This window comes from Pelecanus crispus, chromosome 15, assembly GCF_030463565.1.
Source record: "Pelecanus crispus isolate bPelCri1 chromosome 15, bPelCri1.pri, whole genome shotgun sequence".
Lineage (NCBI taxonomy): Eukaryota > Metazoa > Chordata > Aves > Pelecaniformes > Pelecanidae > Pelecanus > Pelecanus crispus.
In genome coordinates, this window is record NC_134657.1 from 9,912,160 (window position 1) to 9,931,483 (window position 19,324).

Below are 19,324 nucleotides of genomic sequence, written 5' to 3' on the forward strand. Positions count from 1 at the left end.
TTCCACTGTCTTTTCCCCACAGCTTTTCTGGCCCAGTTAGCATGGGTGCTCATGGAGTGTTAATCGTCCCCTCCCAACACTCCACGCAACATCACCCAAAATGAAGAACAGCAATCTCATCAGCCTACTGTGGTTTTCCCCCAACACAGACAGGCAGCAGCACCACGGAGCCGCCCTGAAGTGCGGCAAGACAGTGAATATTACTGCAGTATAATCGTAGGGGAGGGGAGCACAGGCTGGAAAACAACAGGTAGGCAGGATTTCCCAGCAGCCCTGAAATGGCATTTCAGGAGGGCTAGCTTTCCAAAAGTGCTCAGCCACTGCTCTCTGAAGAGAGGTCCCTGCGAGTGGTGCCGGTATGTTCAGAAGGGGGACACCCACGAGTCCCCGGCCATCCCGAACGCCTGCGCAGGCTGCCCCAGCTCTGCCTGGCTCTCCCAGGCTGCGGCAGCCCGGCTGCGGTTCCACCGCCTGGTTGGCTCGTACCTGTGGTTCCAGTAGAGGTGTTTGAGGTTTTCGTAGTACGGGATGTCTATCTCATCGATCTCCCAGGTGCACTGGTCGTACGGCAGGTCTTTCCACTTGATCAGGTAATGGATGTCTCCCTTTTTATCAAAGCTGTAACGCAGGGCACAAAAAGCCTATCAGTGACGTGACACTCGACCCCCGGGAAGCAGCTAGCCATAACCTGCTTCCACAAAACTGGATGCTTCATCCTCTGCATTTACCTACAGACCACAACGTCCAGGCAGAGGTAGAAAACCATAACGAAAGTATTGACGCTTTCTGGCAGAAATGCCTATTACTCTGCTGCACGCGTTGAATCATTAAGCGTTAAGGGCTGCTCTTCCATGCCACTGAACAACCTCGCTTTCCTGTTTTATCAGGACTGGATGAATTCCAGCACTCGCCCTCTTTCTCCTGCACCATTCACTGCTCTGCAAAGTTTTGCTTATGCTGGAAAATGAATAAACACGCTACCGAGCCTGATTATATGCCTACAGGGAAAAAAAAAACCCTTCCCTTATTAGCAGACAATGTAAAGTTCGCATGAAAACTAGCCCAGCAGCTTGCTTTAGTTTCTGCCAAACAGCCTTCAAGCAGAGTTGCCACTTGAAATTTCAAGTTGCCACTTGAAACGCAGAAATTCAACCAAAAGGTCTCTAGCCACTCGACGTAAAACCACCCTTCTGCACAGCACATTTCATATCCAGGAAATTTCTTCCACGAAAAAGAAATGCAAATGTCAAGGCTTCGTAAGGGAGTCAGGCACCAGCTCAAACTCCCCTCCTCGGGCACCGTCCCCATTGGCATCAGGGGAGGTAAGTGGCAATAACGTACCTCGCGGGTACACGTAGTACGCAAATCCCCGCTGGTGCCTCACCTTTGACGTGAGTGCAGAGGGGCCGCGTGGGTCCCGAGCGGAACAAATGACCTTCACAGAAACCGGCTGCCATTCCAAAGCAGCTTAGGTAAGCAGCAGCAGCCGCAGGGCACAACTGATGGAAGCAAGACCCATCACCGGGCTGCAGCAGAAATTTACGGAATGATTAGGCTGTAACAGGGACCCAAACAATATGTCTGGGAAGGGCAGAACAACTCTGCGCATCCGCCTTTGGGAAAAATTACTCTATTTTTAACGTGCAATGTAGAAATTAAAATACGGCAGGCATCGATTCACTTCTAGCCTTGGCTTCACCTTGGGAGCAAACTTCCAAAGTGACAGAGACCTTGAAACAAGCCAGCAGCTGAAATTCCACCAGCCTGAGATTTTGGCTTTGCAGAAGGACAGCAAGAACTTCCCAGCCCCGGGGGGGAGAACTCGGCTGAGCACCGAAATCCCACAGCAGGCAGTCCCAGAGGCTCAGCTAACCACATAAACCATCCGTAAGAGCTGCGCACGAAGGGACAGCCCGCTGCGCAAAGCTTCACCTGCAGAACTCGCAGGGGTCCCAGGGAGCGCAGCAGGGCTCACCTGTGCCGTTTCCGTCCCTGGCTTGCGACGGCATCGCTCAGCGCCAGCACTACCAGGGGCTCAGGCACCCTGACACGCGCCTTTCCGTGGCCTGAGCGGCTCCTCACCTGTGGTTCAGGATGCGGTGGATCATCATCCACTCGGGCTTGATACCATAGCGGTAGAACCGCTCCTCCATCTTGGCGTACTGTGGGTCTTTGTTCTTCCGCTTCTCCCTCTGACTGTCCTCGTCCCCAGAGCCGTAGTCAAAGGCCGGCGGCTCATCCATGTCGTTCTTCCGTTGGTAGTTGCGGTACATCACGGTGTGGTAGAGCTCCAGCTGCGGCAGGAGGGAGCCGCACTCAGCCTGCGGGCGGTGGGGCAGCAGGCTGGGCAGGGGCACAACGACAACGACACGCTGGCTCACCTGCAGCTCCTTGACCCAGGAGCAGTGCCAGTAGGAGAGGCCTGCCCACTTCACGAAGAACTCGCGCTCCGGGATCCCCTCCAGCGCCTTTGGCGGGGGCAGAGCCAGCTCCGCGTCTGGGGTAGGCAGCACGGGCGGCAGCGGGGCAGCCGGCGGCTCTTTCCAGGCCCAGTGCAGGATGCGTTGGACTTTGCCCTTCAAGGGAGGGCACTGGGGATAAAAAAAGCAAACAGGCAAGAGCACAGAGTTTAAGGTGAGCCCCTGTCAGGGGCCGTGGGGAGGAGGGCAGGCAGGGTCTCACAAAGCCGAGTGGACGGCAGCCGTCCAGGCGCAGCAGGGAGGGCACAGCCAGGGCTCTGAGGCGCGTGCCGGCACAGCCTGTGCCGAAAGCTGCTGCCAGAGGGAAAGCCCAGGGTGGAGAGTGACCATGGATTCACCCCCGGCCATGGGGAGCCAAGAGTGGCAAACTGGTTGACCTGAATGGTCCCAGACCCTGGCTGCATCTACCTCAGCCCGCAAGCGCTGCCCAGGTCCTGGGCAGAGCTACTCATTTGCTATTTCTAACGGGGCAGACGGAAAGGAGATGGTGAGGGTGCGTGGGACAGGCGAAGGCTGGCTGGCACAGGCGTGCCCAAGAAGTGTCAGTGACACTGCTGCATCCCCCACGGGGACAGGTGTTGCCACCAGGCAAGAAAGGCACCTCTACACATCAAATGGGGCTGGACACCCCATCTAAGAACTGGCAGGGACCCAGCAATCCCCACAGGGAGACTGCGCAGGCGGCAGAGCCGTCCAGGGCCCTCGGGTGCACACGACTGGCAGCGATGCTCCTGCGGGGAGGGGGGTTGCGGCAGAGGGCAGGACGCCAGCCCTGCGGCGGAGCGTGGGGAGAGGGTGCGAGGGGCAGTGGCGGCCGGGAGACCCGCTCCCCAGGGCCGGGCAGGTGCGGGAGCAGGGATGGGGCGAGGAATGCTGGTAACACTCACTGTACAGCGAGGGCAGAGCCATTCACCGTTTGGTATTTCCGGCAGCGGCGGGTTCAGGCAGTGGAGGTGGTAGGAGGACGGGCAGGTGTCGCAGCACAGCAGCTCCCCTCCATCCTTACAGACCCGGCAGAACTCCATGTGGTCATCCTCCTCCTCCTCGCCACCTTCCTCTTCTTCCTCCTCCTCCTCCTTCGGCTCCCACTGGATGCCCTCTTTCTCCTGGGGAAGCACAGACAGCGTAACGCCGAGGGTTTCCGCCGGCCACCCACCCACCCACACCCACGGGGCCCTGACCCCACTCACGCAGTGGGGGCAGCTCCACTTGCCCTCGGGGGCCTTCTCCAGCTCGGGGTCCAGGCAGACAAGGTGGTAGGCACGAGGACAAGTGTCGCACAGGATGATCTCCCCTCCCTGCTGGCACACCTCACAGTAGTCCTGGTGGTCTGTCTCATACCCGTCCCCTTCTTCGACTGCAAGCAAGGGACAGGCGCACAGTCAGAGGGACAGCAGAGCTGCCTGCTCTCCTGGGAGGGAACGGGACGCTTGCTCCTCTACGGTACAGTTAAGGAAATAAGGAAAGCGTTTCACCTCGGACCCCTCCTGTTACGTCCCCCTACCTCTCTGTCCCTCAGCACCACAGTTCATCTTTGCACACAGCATCATCTCACCTCTGTCTCTCTTTCTCTCTCCACACTGTATCATCCTTTGGTTCCTTCAGGCTCTCAATGGAGAATGCCAGAACCTGGAGAGGTTGCAAGGGAGGCCAGTCAGAGAAACCTCCCCAGGTACCAGCGCCACCAACTGCAAACGCACCATGCAAGGGTGACAGGGCCGAGGAGGAGGAGGAGGACTCCTCTCCTGGGACTACTCTGCTCTTCCTGGATGCTCACTGGCGCAGAGGCAGGAGCTCTCTCAACTCGGCGCAGACGGGAAGAGAAAGGGAGGGACAAGGCCTTGCAAGCACCGGAACAGCTCGTCTCAATTCCCAGCTCTGCCACAAACTCCCAGCGCAGACCTCCGACCTTCCACTCCTCCAGCACACAGCAGGAGCTGCCTAGCTCCAGCACGAGGGCCCTCGTATAGCAACAGGCCAGGAGGAGAAGCGATGCCGTTCACACACAAGATGTGGAGCCAGCCAGTCAGCCCTGCCTCGTCGACTGACGGGGAGGCTGGCCGGCATCACACCCTAACCGTCGCCCAGCCCAGAAGCCGCCCTTCCATTTCTCGGATGTAAAAACCCGTCGGCAAAGCTAAGAAGCCAAAGGATGGGCCTGGATCTGAAGCATCTCGTCCCGAACGAGGATGAAGGCAGAAAGGCAGCGTGCATCCTGCAGTGGTGCAGGAGGCAGAGAGCGTGGGAAGCCGGTCAGGGTGGCACCGGGCCCCGGCAGTCCCCATCGGCGCTCGGAGCTGGAGCAGGGTTTGGGGCAGCTCGGCGCAGGGGGACTGCTCTCAACGGCAGCGCGGGGATGGAGATGCCATCGCACAGAATTCACCCGCAGCCCTCCGCAAGGAAAGGGATGAAGGAACGCACACACAAACGTGGCCACGCAGCCACTGGGAGACCCCGACAGAAGCTTTCCACCACTGTTCACGTGCCTCCCTCTTCCTACGTTGCTACCACAGACCTACAGCCTGCCTGCTGCCTGACCACACATCTCACACAGACAAAAAAGTCCCTCGTCTTAACGCCTTCTCACCCGCAGCCCACCCTACTCTGCTGGGAGCTTGCCACAAGCCATGTCTCTCCAGGGGCTGCTCCTCAGAAAATCACTTCCCTGGAATCCCCACAAATTCTGGAATGTTGCTGTTATAGGACAAATCCTGGAGGGATCTCACATGCAGGCAGGGTGCCAGCTGCCCATGCTGCCCGTGACACGCCCCGGTGCCCAAAGCACGGGCAGGGGGCTCAGCCGCCCTGCGTGGCTGGGGCTGCGAGCAGGCAGCGAGACGGAGCAGGAGGGTTTGCAAGCCGCGGCACCGCGGCAGGGCAGAGCACCGCAACCACAGCTCTCCCGAAGCAACTCCGAGTGCCGACACGGAGCTGGCTCGAGGGGAAATCAGCCCCAGGCAGTGGCTGACAGCCGGAGAGTGGCCCAGAGGGAAAGCTGACAGCGGATTGACTGAAAAGCCCTGCTGCCGGGCTGCTCCACCGGCACTGTGGGGTGAGCCGGCGCCCTGCGGCAGGATCCACCCGCTGCCTTTTTGCGGGCGCAAGCCCACCAGCAGCAGGGCTCGGACACCAAGAAAGCACCTTGCACTCCACACACACAGACAAGCACAAGCGCATCCTCTCCCGCCGAGCCAGTGCCAGACGCAGCCTGGAGCTGCCAAGGCCGGGAAAACACCATCTGAAGACGGAAATCCAAACAGAACAGGAACAGAGTACAAAGGATGGCCTACTCCTCTTTTTCTTTCTCCTCCTCTTCCCTCTCTTCCCCAGGCCAGCCGAGCACTCGGAGCGCACTGAGGAGCTGTTGATGCTGGCACTGTCGAGGTCGGATTCCTCCCGTTCCTCCTCTTCGCTCTGTAGAGGGGAAAACCAAAGCACACACAGTCCAAGCGTTGGCATCCCAGCAGTCACTCCCAGAGAACGTCACTCTGCAGCAGAACAAACCCCCAAAGACCCACATAAACCCACGTGGGATCATCGGCCAGTGGCTGAGCTCTTGGGGCACCCCCCTTTCTGCACGAATCAACTAGCCAGAGCAGCAGGGACGGTGGCAGGGTGAGTGCGCTCCCGGCACTGACAGACGGGGGTCATAGGAGCATGTCACAAGGCGCTAGGAAGCAGGGAAATCTCCTCTATCAGATCGATGTCCCCACCAGGCAATCAATCAGCATAGACCTGGACTATCACTACAGCCTGAAGGCAATTAACCTCGCACTGCTCAGCACAGCAGCAGCTTGTCTGGTTCACAGCACCGGCAAAGTGCAATCACTGAGCAAATCTCAGAGCATGTTCAAAATAACGTAGATCAACACGCCAAGTCCCTGACAAGAGGCGGGCTCTGGGTTTCCCCTGCAGCCTGCCGTCCCTGCTAGCACGGAGCACGGAGATATGGCACGGTGCGGCTGGCCAGGCACGTCGGGAAAGGCTCAGCATCTGGCAGGCATGGGGCATCGGCCAGCTGCGACACCCCGCTGCTGTGACTGTATTGTGGGCACAGACCCCAAAACAGAGACATGTGGGGGAATGAACGACCCCCTGCTCCTGCCCCCAGGCCGTCAGCGGCCCCCTTTGCCACCGCTCGGCAGAACTTTGCTCCCTCTTTTTCTCGACACCTGTTTCAGCTTGTGTCAGCCTGTTTGTGTGCATGCATGCAGGCTTCACACTTGACCTTCCTTATAACGGGAAAGGAATTAAACAGGCCCAGGATTTAATGGTGTCAAATCATAACGACGCGTCTGAATTCTTATTCTGGAGACTTATGCACGCAAATCCCCGATTTGCATGCTATTAATCAGGTGCTTAGCGCTCCAGCTGCAGGAGTGAGGCCAAGCTCTTTGTAGCTTTCAGAAATGCGAATGCACAGATCTAGAGTGCACCTGGAGATGGGATGAATCTTCTGCAATGTGTGATTGGAAAAAATGCAGCAGCGAGTGGCTGCCTCGGATCGCTCCTTTCACTTCAACCTCTGACGCACGAAGTTATTTACAACTTGTGACGTGAACTAGCGCTGAAGAGTCAGTGAGCTCCAATAAGGGTGAACTAATGGGATTTTGATCAATATTATCCAGACCTACAAGAGTTCCAACCCATTCAGCAATCATTTGAAAGATTTATGCTTTAAAATGTTCTGCCATTCTTTAGAACGCACCTGACATTTGTGTGCCGACAAGAGCATGGCACGCAAAATGCGGTAGAGGCCTGTTGCCACGCTCTTACTGGGAAGCTCTGGTACCCCGGGCTATGCTGCGGGATCGCAGATGCCAGGAGGCCGGCTACACTAACGTAATGAAAGCATTCGATAATTCTCCCTGACGTACGGCTCAGCTGCAGTGCAAGCCCTGAAGAATTCCTTTGCAAATGAAACCTGAAATGATGGCATTACCAACCTCATCACTGAAAGTAAACATGATTATACGATTTTAGCAGAAATCACGCCCAGGCACAACGTCTTTACGAATGTGAGCCTGAGGACAGCTCTCTATCAAAGGGACGACGGAACACGCTGACCGGAGCCTGGCGCCTCACAGAGGGGCACGAGCGAGGCTGCGACACCCCTGCATGAGGGAGGCTTCTGGGGAGGGCTTGTCCCGCATTACCCTGCCGCGCCCCCCGTGCCCAAGGCCCCATGCAGAAAAAGACAGCGCGCACTTACAGAGGAGCCCTTTTTCCTTTTGCTGGGGATTCCTCCAAACCGGAATTTCAAGCCTGCCATCTTTTTCCCCTTCCCCTTTTTCTTCCCATCTTTGGAGCCCTTGATTTTCTTCCGCACGCCTGGACCTGGAAAAACAGAAGACTTGTTTGGTACTCTACAAACAGCTGTCCCCCAAATCACCCCCGACCCCAGCCCCGGATTTCCAGGGGAGATGAGGGAGCACTGGGGACCACAGGGAGCCGGGCAGTGGCTAGCACCGTCCACAGAGCACGTCCTTTGGGGCACAAGGCTGCGAGCCCAGACCCAGCGCTTGTGAGGAATCGGGGGAGGAAAGCATCTGCCCTGGGATCCAGGAGAGGGACCAGAGGGCTGCGAATACCGAACAGGGACTTGGGAGAAAAGAGGCGGCCGCAGAGAGGCAGGAACGCTGCGCCGAGCCCACCACGCGGGCAGGCTGCTGCAGGCTGCACCCGTGGTCAGCCGCCGGCTCTGAGCCGCTCGCTCAAAACCTCTCGAGGCATCAGGAATCGACGACTGCACAAGCGGAATAGCAACCTTCCTGAGGAGGAACACGGCACTAACAAAGGGAGATCCCTCCCCTTCCCACTACTGCCCGGCTCCTACAGCAATTCGCACAGCCCCTTCCAGGCGTGGGGAAAGCAGCACCAATCTGCCACCAGAAAGAGGGAAACGTTGACAGCAGGAGACCTTTTCAATACAAATCAGACTATTTCCAGAGGAGGTACTGCAGATTTATATGGTTGGCTCACTCTTCGCAAGTGGGCTTTGAAGACAGTTGCCTTTCACCCAACCGTCAGGAGAATAAATCCTTTATTCTGAACAAGAGCTGCAGCCTTACTGTTCCATCGCTGAACTCCCTGCCACCTCAGAGACAAAGCACCCGGCTCGGCTGCCAAACAGTGCACGCTCATCCGGCCAGACCATACCGGCTTTGCCAACGCACCTCTGCCCTAGCCTTGCTAACCCACAAATCCTCTTCAGCTTGGACACCGGACTCTGAGGATGCTGCTGGTTTCTGGAAGGCTCTACAACCCCACCAAATCCCCCATGGTAGAACATGGCACAGAAATACGTGGCCCAATCACTTATTTAAGATATAAAAAACAAAGTGAGCATTAATTGCCACAAATTGCCAAAAGTCCAGACAGTCCAGAGGCTGGCGGGGTGATCTGCCACAGTTCACAAACCACAGCCCCCTCTAAGACTTCTGCAAGGGAAAGGGGAGCTGCAGACAGGCCCCTGGCACTACCTCCGCTTGCCCCGTTTGCTGAAGCGTGTCTCCTGCCTGGAGAAGCTTTCCCGCCTTTGCCAGCCTGAAGCTCTGTGGGCCCGGCAGGCAGGCTGTATGCCGCCGGTGAGAGCAGCCTCTCCGCTCAGCCCGCCGCGGTGGGCACCTACCCTTGCCCTCCTTGGTCTTGGCCTTCCTGATGACGGTGGGCAAGGCAGACTGCTGGGGGCTGGCGGCGAGCGGCGGGGCGACGGTGACGGTCTCCACAGCTGCAGCCACAGCCGCTGCTGCCGCGGCTGCCGAGCTGCCCTTGAACGGGTTGTTGGCACTGAACTCTCGCCACTTGGCACCGAGCACGGTCATCATCTTGGACATGGGGATCTTGGGGTTCTTCTTGGCGATCAGGGGCCTGCAGGGCAGGGGAGAGAGAAAACCACGCGTTCAGAGAAACGCTTCGCTGCGCGGCTGCTCCTGCTCGTCGCGTGCTGGTACTTCAGCCTAAGAAACGCACCCGTGGTGCAGATCTCGCAGCCGCAGGCTGCTGCGGCCCACTGGCAGCAGCTCCGCTGGAAAGGCAGCAGAAAGCAGAGCTTTCTTAAACAAGTAAGCATACATAAAGGAGCATGCTTAAATGTCCTCAGAGACCGCCCTTCCCTGAAATAGCTGTTGTGTTTCAAATGGCTGGCAGCACAAGCAAAAATTCGTTATTGGTACTCAAATTTTTCTCGTGAAACTTTTCAAATAAGCACACACAAAAAAATGGGGTTTTGGAGAGAGGCAGAGGAAAGAGAAACACTTCAGCTGTTCTCCAGTCAATCCTGAAATGGAGTCCCAAGGACTGCGTCAGGCAGGGAGACGCAACAAGGAGCTCGCAACGCAGAATTTACTTCACAGCTTCACCCGCTTGACTGAGCAACGTCCAAATCTCAACCACTGCCCAAGGCCCTGTCCAGAACTATAGTTTCCTACCTGAGAAACTGGCTGAAAGCCTTGTAATTAGTCAGAGTATGATAATCTTCTTCTGAGAAAATGTAATCTACGTCATCAAGGCCCCATTCTTCCATCAGCTGGGCTGAACTCTTGGGCTCCTGTAGATTTACAGAGAGACATCATTAACGTAAACCACCGCAGCTCTGCAGATGAGCAGCGCAAGGCTGGGTCCGTCACGCGCGCCGTATCAAACGCTCTCCCGAGTCAGCAACACGCAGGGATTTGTTTCTGTGATTTAGAAAGCAGAACATGCACAAGTGCTTAATAAACCAATGCTTCACACGCTTCCAAGAAGCAAATTAACGCAGCACGATCCAAATGCTCCCCATACCACATAATACAGCGCAAAACCTCGGCAGGTTTCGTATCTCCAAGAAACTCAGTTTCTCTCTGCACGCAAGATAAACAACAAGGAAAAACAACTTTCCTCTCCCAGTCATCCACCTGCAATCTCTTCCTCGCCAAACCCAGGACAAGCGCCTCATGAAACCCCCAGGCCACCTTCTCTAAGCACGACCTGCTCTGCCACTCTCTGTCCTTGCGTTCAGAGCGATGAATCCGTTACCGGTGGGATGCAGGCAGACAATCCAAGAAAGCAAGCTGCCTCAGACTGAGCAGCTGCCGTCTGCCAGAAGATCCAAGCTACCTGACTAGGCCTCTGACCTCAAAGTAAAACGCACAGGCTTCGTCACCACAAAAGGTACCGCGAGGACTTGTGAGCACACATCACCCCGTGGGTAAATCCCCGGCCCGCCGGGGAGCACTTTGCTCACGCTGCCATGCTTTAGGCAAAGGGAAATTATTCACCAGGATAAGGTGAACGGCCAGAAAACACAGCCTAGCTCTGACTGAGGTAACTCAGAGGGATCTGGCCACACCCTGGGGTCTCATGCTCTAGCACCAGCTTGGGGTAAAGGAATCTCTGGTACCTTTAGACCTCCATCCTCGTTGTCATCCTCTTCTTCATCCTTTTTTTTCCGTTTTGGTTTTTTCTCCTTCTTGTCCTTCAGTTTCTTCTTCTTCTTTTTGTTGGGGGAATAGTCGCTCCCTTCGCTCTCAGATTTCTCCTCAATCTCCTCTTCATTGTCCGACATTTCATCATTGCTCCCCTAAAACGGAAAGCAACAGTGGAGAAAGAGCAGGGGCTGCTCACCCTCCTCCAACAAACCCTTCCAGCCAGCACCGAGCAACTGCTGTCACCAGCCAAAGTCAACCCTCCCTCCAATAACCCTGCCGTTATGCAGGGGCTGGGGGAAAACGCCACAAAAATCAGACTTGGGAACGGCAAGAAGCACCTGACTGCAGGAGACAGACAGGAAGAAATCCTTGGTTTATCTGGAACCATTTCTTCAGGGCAGTTCTGTGATCCCTAGCCAGCCTCCTGCCCCGAGTCCCCACCTGAAAATGGAGCCATCCCTCTCTCCGTTCCAGGAGCACTATAAACACATCTGCCCACGCAAGGCAACCTGTGCCCTGTGGAAGCACCAGGAAAAAGAGGAGAAGGTCACGCAACATGGATAAAACTGTATTCTGGAAAAGCTTGTCCAGGCCAAAGTACATAGAATGGAACCTTTATGCTTTTGCCTCAGGACTCGCTCACCGAGGCGGGCAAGAGGAGCAATGCTGAGCCACGGCCATGCAGACGGATGCCTGCTCTGCCTCCGTATCGTAACGTGCTCCTCTGAAAGCGCCCAGACGCCGCAGCCCCACAGCGCTGGGGCACCATTCTGGTGAGCGGCGGCAGAAACAGAAAGGCAGGAGACAGCAAGCCGAGTACGTGAACGTGCGCATTAAAAATAGCCGCATAATAAACCAAAGAGCAACTCCTCTGAGAGGCAGCTAACCACTCTGCTAAATCCTACATTTTTAGGCAGGCAACATTTGGGCAATGTTTTAATTGCTGCAACACAAGTAGCACAAGACGTTCTGTCTCGCGTTTGCTTACGGCTTTACAGAAATAAAGTCACATTTTTCTACCACAGCATGGACAGCTAAGAAACTAAAGGAAAGGAAGAGAAGATCTCGTCACGTGCAGTCTTTCAGCTCACCAGACAGATACTAGGGTGCTAGGGTTTTGCTTTGCCTCTGCTTTCTTTTTCTGCCCAGCTGGGCACCACACGCTGCAGTAGAACTGCGTGACTACACGAGGATGTCACTGTCACACGAACAAAACAGTCCCGCGGGATGCATAGGGAGTCTGGGAAGGGGCAGGAGAGCAGAGTAAGCCCAGCGAGCTTGGCTGAATTCCCTCGCTTTCAGACACCGGCAGCCCCAGAGAAGCTCCCATCGCCAGCGGGGACGTGGTGACACGAAGCCGCAGCAGCAAGGTGAGCCCACCGCTCCAGAAAGGCTGGGCCCCGCCGGCCGGCCGGCGGATGCACTCCACTTCCCCATGGTCAGGAGGGACCAGGCTCAGACGGCTGCACCACGCTGGGGAGAGCTCGAGTGGAGACCGGTCAGGCAGAATTTTGGTTTCTTTCTGGGAGAGAGACCATGAGCCGCTGCACAACTCTGCCAGCAGCCGCGTTACTGCCCTGACGAATGCCACGGCCTGCCGGCTGGAGCACTCAGGTCCCAAGAGAGCCTGCGAGAGGATGCACGCGTTAGGGCATCCCTCTGTCCCGCCCAGAGCGCTCCGGACATGGACGGCACAGCCCTCGCACCGGCGTGCGGAGCAGCACGAGAGCTCAGCGGGAGGGCTCGGCAATGCCGGGAGGGCTCAGCTCCACAGACAGCGCCCAGCGGCCATTACAGAGCTCTGGTCCTCCTCGGTTCAGAACAAATCGAGCCTTTCCTCTAGTGGGCTTATAAACAGTTGTAATTTGGCACGGAATAATTGGTTGCCGTGGTAACTGCTGCAGTACAGCTTGAAATTCCCCCTCTCCGCTCCCTTCTCTGACAAGGACCTTCATCTCCATACGCCAAGGTTCAAACAGCAGCCTGGTTATTTTATGCAGATTTTTCCAGGGGTTTGCAGCATCAGTTCCTGCACCAAGGCTCCCGTCAGCGCCGCCACAAACTGAACGAGTTCCACTGCGGCTGACGCAGGCGAATTCCCGCACGAGCGCAGCGTGGCAGCGCTCCCGCCCCACGCTCCAATGACAAAACCACGGAGGACCACGGGCGTCAGTCAGCTGTGGCGCAGGCACTAGCCCCACATCACAGGTTTGCACCTCACTCCCACCTTCCTCTAGCAGGGGGAAAGTCCACGCACCCCACAAAAGTCTCGAGGAGGAGTTTAGGAAAAGGAAGCCCCCGTTCCAGGCCGCCCCATCTTTTATCTCCTCATCCCAAAGGCAGCCTGGGTGCTGCTCAGTGCCTACCAACAGCTAGAGCACCAGCTTCTCCCTGGCTTCAACGGGAACAGTCTCCCACAGGCAGAACCGAGGTTGGTTAAATGCTGCTGACACAAGGCAATAATTAAAAAAAAACGAGCGCATTCGATGTTCAGCCTGTTGTTTTCTCCCCACCCCCGGTTAGGCAGCAGAGGCTGGCATTGACAGAAAATGAACAGAGGTGAAAATACCACGGGGTTTTATTTTATCCCCACCTGCCCCCCGCAAGAAAAGCAGAAAAAAACGCATCCAGTGATGGAAGAGGCACAGGGAGGCAGAGGGCCTGAGCCAGCTTTGTGTGGTATCTGCAGAAAGGGAAGAACATCACCATGGCCACGAAGGAAAAAAGCTTCCTCGGGGCCACGACTTCTACAAAAGGCTGGCAGGTAACACAGTGCAGGCTGGAATCAGCTTTCTTTAAATCAGCAGCTCATTGCACTCCCACCAGTCGCAGAAGCGCTTTAATGCGTTACCTCGTCCAGCCAAGCTGTTTTTTACAAATCCCACGAGGAGTGGCTAGAGGAGATCGGCACCATTCAGTCCCGGTTTGGCAAGGGAAGGGGGGGACGCGTCTGCTTGTGCTAGATGAGGGACCTCTCCCCCGCCGCAGCGTCACTGGGGAAGGAAGGGGGCTGAAGAACCTCCATGGCTCGCCCTTCCTTCACAGCAGCCTGTTTGCATTTAGTCGGTGAAAGGGCCGGCGCACAAGACGTCTGCTCCTGTCCTCGCGTCCAGCACTGCCCAGGGACAGGAGAGCGAGAGGCAGGGCCTGCGTGGCACAATGCGGCAGCGAGCCCAGCTCCGGGACCGCACCGGGCCTGAGCCGGCTGCCCCGGCAGAGCAGAGGCAGCACCGGTCAGCTTCCCAACCGGACAGCAGACCCCCAACACAGCCTCAGGAAGGCCTGGTCCTCGAGGACACGACGCCTCATCATTGTTTTCCTATAGAAGGCCCAACAGCCCTTCCACATGCCAAATCCTAGAAGCCCCTACACCATCTCCTTGCAAAACACCCTGGACGAGTGCAGCCGACACCGACATTGGGAGAAACCTCCAAGCCCTGCCCCAGTCGCACCCCCAACGTGGCGGTTTGCATCTCCCTCTTCAGAAACATGAGCCCTGTCAGTACAGGACGTGCCAGAAAGATTTACTGCCTGCCCCGAGAGACAACTGCAAGGAGGTGCCGCGCTGCAGCGCAGGCAGGAGGGCGTCAACAAGCAGGGACGGACGGCACCATCGCGCACACCAGCATACGTGCCGCAGCCGAGCCCCTCCCGAGGGGATGGGAGCTGCACGGCTGCCAGAAGGCGCGGTGGCCCCTTCTCCCCGCAGTTGCTCTCCAGAGACCACCCCTTGGGCAGATTTCCATCCCAGAGCATCCGAGCTGGGCAAGAACCACTCTCACCCTGGCTCCGGGCCACCCCCCAGGGCCAGGAGAGCACCCGCTCGTTGAGGGAATGCCCCAGTAAGGCCCCCCCTTTCCATCCACAGACAGCGAGAGGTGCTTGCCCCCAGCCATCGGCGCCGCGAGCAGCCTGCCTCTGCACCACGGCTGAGAGGAGCCCCCCAGCCCGGCGTGGGAGCATGCAGCGTTACCTCCTTCTTCTTCCTCTTGATTTTGGCAGCCTTGCTGTCTTTCAGCTTCTTGGATTTCTTTTTTTTCTGCACAGCGACTTGCTCTTCTGCAAAAAACTCATCCAGTCCTTCCAGCACCCCATCATCTTCTTCTGGGGACAAAAGGGACAGCTCACGCGGATGGATTGCACGGGCACGCAGGACGCCGCGTTCGCATTTACCCCTCTCAGAGGCGCACCCCCAAGCAGCAGCGTCGGGCAGCAAGACGCGGAGCTCCGTGGCCTCTCCCGGCAGCGGATCCGCTGCTGCCCATTGAGGGAGCCCTGGCAGAGCCCTGTCCCGGCACTGCTCGTGCCCAGCTCCTCGCTGCCGCTTGCCCGCAGACACCCGAGGGTTTGGCACTCGGCGTTTCGCCCGTGGGAGACGGGGGCACAGGGAAGCCCGCGTGTGCTGCCCGTTCTTACGGACCTGGGTCCGCAGTAACGAGGGCGCACCAGGCTTTTACCTTTCGGATCTCCAAGCAGAGCCCATTACAACGGACTCAACAGGAGGCGAAGGCGGGAGAGGAAGGCCTCACGTGGAAGACGGCCGCCACAGCTGGCGGGAGATCATTCTGCCGTGGCTCCGCGCACGGGGAGCGCCGTGGGCGCCCAGCCGGGCTACGTACGCCAGCTCGGGGACCCCGGGCAAGGGCCCCGAGCCCGAGGCCCGCTCTCGCCTCCCCGTCACGGCCCCCTCCCCAAACCGCTTTACGGCCTGCGTCAGCATCTTTATTGGTAATTTCTGAGCTCATACAGTAAGAACGCTCCAGAGGCGCTGGGGCACAGCTCTCGTTTGACTTCCCGCCGTGCCGGTTCAGGCTCCGGCGAGGCCGGCGCCTCAGCTCCGCCGAATTCACCGGGAAGGGCGGGAGCCGGGCAGCGCCAGGAGCCCGCCCGTGGCGGGCCCAGCCCAGCCCTTCCCCGAGCCCCCGGTTCTGCCGCAGGGAGGGGCCGGCGCCCGTTCGCGGGGCGCAGGGACAACGGGGCCGAGCCGGAGGAGCGGCGCCCAGCGGGGACCGCCCCGGGGCCGGGCCCGGAGGGCGAGGCCGGCTACCTTCGGACGGGCCGCGCCTGAGGAGAGACCCGGCCGCCGCGCCCCGCGCCCTCCTGCCGCCTACCCGAGACGTCCTCCTCGTTCTCCGCCTCGTCCAGCAGCTCCCGGCCGGCCGCCGGCCCCCGCATGCCGGGCGGCGGCAGCGGCCCTGGCCGAGCGGCGGGCGCTGCCGCTCCGCGCCAAGATGGCGGCCGCCGCGCCCCGCCCACCCCGTGACGCGCCCGAGCCTCGGCCCCACCCCCAGCCTCGCTCCTGTCCCTGGCCCCGCCCCAGCCTCGTTCTTGCCCGTGGCCCCGCCTCAAACCCCGCCCCACTCCCAGTCCGGCCCCGCCCCCAGCCCCCCCCCTTCCCCAGCGCTCCCCAAAAAGCCCCAAATCCCCCCAAAGCGGCCCCCCCGGGGCCCGCCAGCGGAGCGCCAGGTATCAACAACTCTCCCTGCTGTTTATTCCAGGAAAGCAAAACTGTACAAAATGGCTGCCGGGCAGCAGGCCGGCTCAATCCTCCTCCTCCTCTTCCTCCTCGTCCTGGTTGATCTGGAAATAGCGGAGCTCGTAGCTCTCCTTGCTGTTGGCCACCACGCGCAGCCAGTCGCGTAGGTTGTTCTTCTTCAGGTACTTCTTGGTCAGGTACTTCAGGTACCTGCGGGGAGAAGCGTGGCTTGAGAGCGGTTTTGCACCCCCAAACCCACGGGAATGCGCTCGCGGCACCTCTCCACTCTGCCAGCGAACCCCGCGCGGCGCTTTCAGCAAACGCAAACCCCTGTTCCCGTGGGCGTCTCCCTCCACTGCGGCCGACGCATCCCCTTGGGCACGTCCTGGCAAAGCTTCTGCCAGGAAAATCGCACCGGCACCCCAGCGGCGCAGAGCCTGGGGAATTACTTCCCTCAGCTCCGCAAGGCTACAACTACACTCCGTGTTTCCATGCCACCGGTTCCACACGCCACACCAAATCTCTGCTCAACGGCAGCTAACCGCTGCCAGTTCCCGCAGTGGCTGCAGGGATGTGCCAGCTGTGGCACTGACACGGAGAAACCCCATCAGCTAGAACAGGGGTGCTCACGGAGCGGGGCACTGCTCCGCCACCACACGTGGTTGTCCTCTTCCCACCATTTCAGACCTGCGGCTGCCTCACTGCGCCATCTCTGCCGCAGCAAAAAAACGCGTCTGTCGAAGCCGGACAAAGGACGGGCAGCCCCAAGGAGCAGGCGGCAGACAGGAGCCCAGCAGGACAAGGAGTGGCGGCGCTTGGCTGCGGATCAGCCCCTAAACTCGGCACTTGACACCCTTTCGGCTGCACATCCTCCCCGGCCACCCGCCCCACCAGCCCTCCCAGCAGGAATATCGGCCACGCGTCTCCCTCAAAAATCATTTGGGAACAGGCAGCCGCCGCACCAAGCATCACACAGCGTTTAACCGAGTCTCGGCACGGCTCCTGCTCCAAGACATCTCTTCGCTACCAGGCCCTCCTGCAAGCCAGGCTCCTGTCCAAACGCCAGCGATCCCCCGCCGGCAGCGACCAACCGTGGCTCTAGCCACCGGCAGCAGTCTTGTGATGGCGACCGACGATGACGGGCTGCCCCACCGCCTCACCTCTTTGAGAACGGGACCTCCGACGTGACCGTGATCTTGCTCTTGCTCCTCTCAATGGTCACCACGCCCCCGCCCAGGTTTCCCGCTTTGCCATTCACCTTGATCCTTTCCTGCAGGAACTGCTCCTGCAAGAGAGGAATGCCACCGCTTAGCCGGGCCCGCCAACTCCGGGCGGACAAGGCCTCCCCAGCTCACCTGCACCCAGCGCTTCGGCTTGTTATTAGAGCTGGGGAAGAGACAGAAGCGCTGCTCTGTCCAGGGGAAGCAGAGGACAGCCACCTACCCGCAGGCCGGGAGGCTCCAAGCCTGCCAGCGCCTTCCACAACTAATCCAACGGCCCGTTCAGACCTGCGCGTAAGCGAGGTTCTCGGGTCCGAATGCAGTGGATAAGCAAGACAGGGACACACTTCCCACCTTCCAAGGGGACAGAAGGTGAAGCGACAGATGGGTTAGGATCCTCTGAGGCCACCTCAGCCACAGCCCTGTGCTTCCAACCCGTACACGAGCACAGTTCGAATGAAACCATGTTCACCAGACAGCACCGAAAGGCAGCACGCCCTGCCCTCGCTGTTCCTCACGGCGTAACGGAAAACTCACCCCACAGGGGATGAATGGTAAGATTGTTCCACAGGTAGGGAAAAGGCTCTTGCTTAAAGTACAAAGTGTTTTAAAACAATAAACATCGCATAGCCTCCAGCACCACGCAGGCTGGTGGTGCCTTGCCAAAGGGCTGCCTTTGCCCGCGGGGTGCTTCCCAGCACTGCGGGCTTTTACGCCGTGCCGTGGCAAGGGGCAGAAACAGAGAGCAGGAGCAGCAGGGGCTGCGCCGGCCGGCACACTGCTGGGCGCGGGGCCAGGAGCCCCCCAGGACACAACAGAGCAGTGGGCCCTCACGCCTGCCCCCGCACTCACAAAGTTGGCGGCGTCCATGATGCCATCCTCCACGGGGTGGGTGCAGTCCAGGGTGAACTTCAACACCTGCTTCTTTTTTTTGCCACCTTTCGCTGCGGGCTTCTTCTGCGGCAGGGGGGAAAGAGAGAGCCGTGAGGGACCGGCTCCGGGCAGCAGGCCCAGGGGCAGCGGGGAGGAGGGAGGGAGCCTGAAGACAAGAGGACCGGGCCCCGGGTTGCGGGGAGAAGAAAGGCGCCTGGGCCGGGATTCGGGCCAGAGGCAGCGAGGAGAGGGAAGGGCCGCCCCCCGGCCACCCGCCCGCCTGGCGCTTGGCGGGCTGGGCCCGAGGCAGGCCCAGGCGAGGCCGAGGCCGAGGCCGAGGCCCAGGCCCGGGCCCGGGCCCGGGCCCGCGCCCGGCCGCGGCGGAGGGAAACGCGCCAGAGGGGAAAGGGCCGCGGCGGGCGGCGCCGGAGGCCAGGCAGGCCCCAGGCGGGGAGGCGGGGTAGGGCCGGACCGGCCGCCCGCCGCCGGCAGAGACTCACCACGGGCGCCATGGCGGCTGCAGCGGAGGGGCAAAAAGGGAGGGCCGGGCCCCGCGCATGCGCGGAAGCGCCCTCAGGCGGCCAGAGCGCATGCGCCGAGAGCCGCGCCGCCTGCGCCCACGCTGCAGCCGGGCCGCCGCGCGCCGCACGCCGCGCGCAGCCCGCCCTAGCCGCACGCCGAGAGAGTCGATGGCTTCCGGCCCCTCCCGCCCACGCTCCGCCAGCGCATAGTGCTGCCTGGCTGGGCGGTGCCGGGGCGGGGCTCCGGGCTGGGGGCGGGGTAGGGGGCGGGGCTTCAGTATGGGGGCGGGACCGTGTGGAAGGGGGTGTGGCCGCCGAGAAGGGGGCGTGGTCGTGGAGAAGGGGG

General features: G+C 59.5%; 2 protein-coding genes across 2 annotated transcripts in view; both read right to left on the reverse strand.

Moving 5' to 3' along the window:
* Positions 1 to 16,063, reverse strand: part of CHD5 (chromodomain helicase DNA binding protein 5) — a 30,372-nt gene extending 14,309 nt beyond the window's left edge. Inside the window, exons 1-12 of the mRNA XM_075721744.1 lie at positions 16,000 to 16,063; positions 14,862 to 14,992; positions 10,861 to 11,040; positions 9,911 to 10,029; positions 9,112 to 9,350; positions 7,693 to 7,817; positions 5,771 to 5,894; positions 3,671 to 3,837; positions 3,368 to 3,586; positions 2,382 to 2,591; positions 2,083 to 2,294; positions 487 to 618 (exon numbers count right to left, since the gene is read on the reverse strand). Coding sequence (XP_075577859.1) covers positions 487 to 618; positions 2,083 to 2,294; positions 2,382 to 2,591; positions 3,368 to 3,586; positions 3,671 to 3,837; positions 5,771 to 5,894; positions 7,693 to 7,817; positions 9,112 to 9,350; positions 9,911 to 10,029; positions 10,861 to 11,040; positions 14,862 to 14,992; positions 16,000 to 16,063 — 1,922 coding nt within the window. The remainder of the gene's footprint in view (positions 1 to 486; positions 619 to 2,082; positions 2,295 to 2,381; positions 2,592 to 3,367; positions 3,587 to 3,670; positions 3,838 to 5,770; positions 5,895 to 7,692; positions 7,818 to 9,111; positions 9,351 to 9,910; positions 10,030 to 10,860; positions 11,041 to 14,861; positions 14,993 to 15,999) is intronic.
* A 294-nt stretch (positions 16,064 to 16,357) lies between these two features.
* Positions 16,358 to 19,007, reverse strand: RPL22 (ribosomal protein L22). Its single transcript, XM_075721594.1, has 4 exons — positions 18,958 to 19,007; positions 18,437 to 18,541; positions 17,525 to 17,649; positions 16,358 to 16,574 (listed from the first exon to the last, which is right to left on the reverse strand). The coding sequence occupies exons 1-4, from the start codon at positions 18,967 to 18,969 to the stop codon at positions 16,430 to 16,432; spliced, it is 387 nt and encodes a 128-aa protein (XP_075577709.1). The 5' UTR covers positions 18,970 to 19,007; the 3' UTR covers positions 16,358 to 16,429.
* Between the last annotated feature and the right edge of the window lie 317 nt (positions 19,008 to 19,324).

Excerpts from the sequence above, each read along its gene's own strand:
- RPL22 (XM_075721594.1), bottom strand. Across the intron at positions 17,650-18,436 it reads TCATGGACGCCGCCAACTTT|GAGCAGTTCCTGCAGGAAAG; the intron begins GTGAGTGCGGGG and ends CCTCTCTTGCAG. Across the intron at positions 16,575-17,524 it reads GAGGTCCCGTTCTCAAAGAG|GTACCTGAAGTACCTGACCA; the intron begins GTGAGGCGGTGG and ends TTCTCCCCGCAG.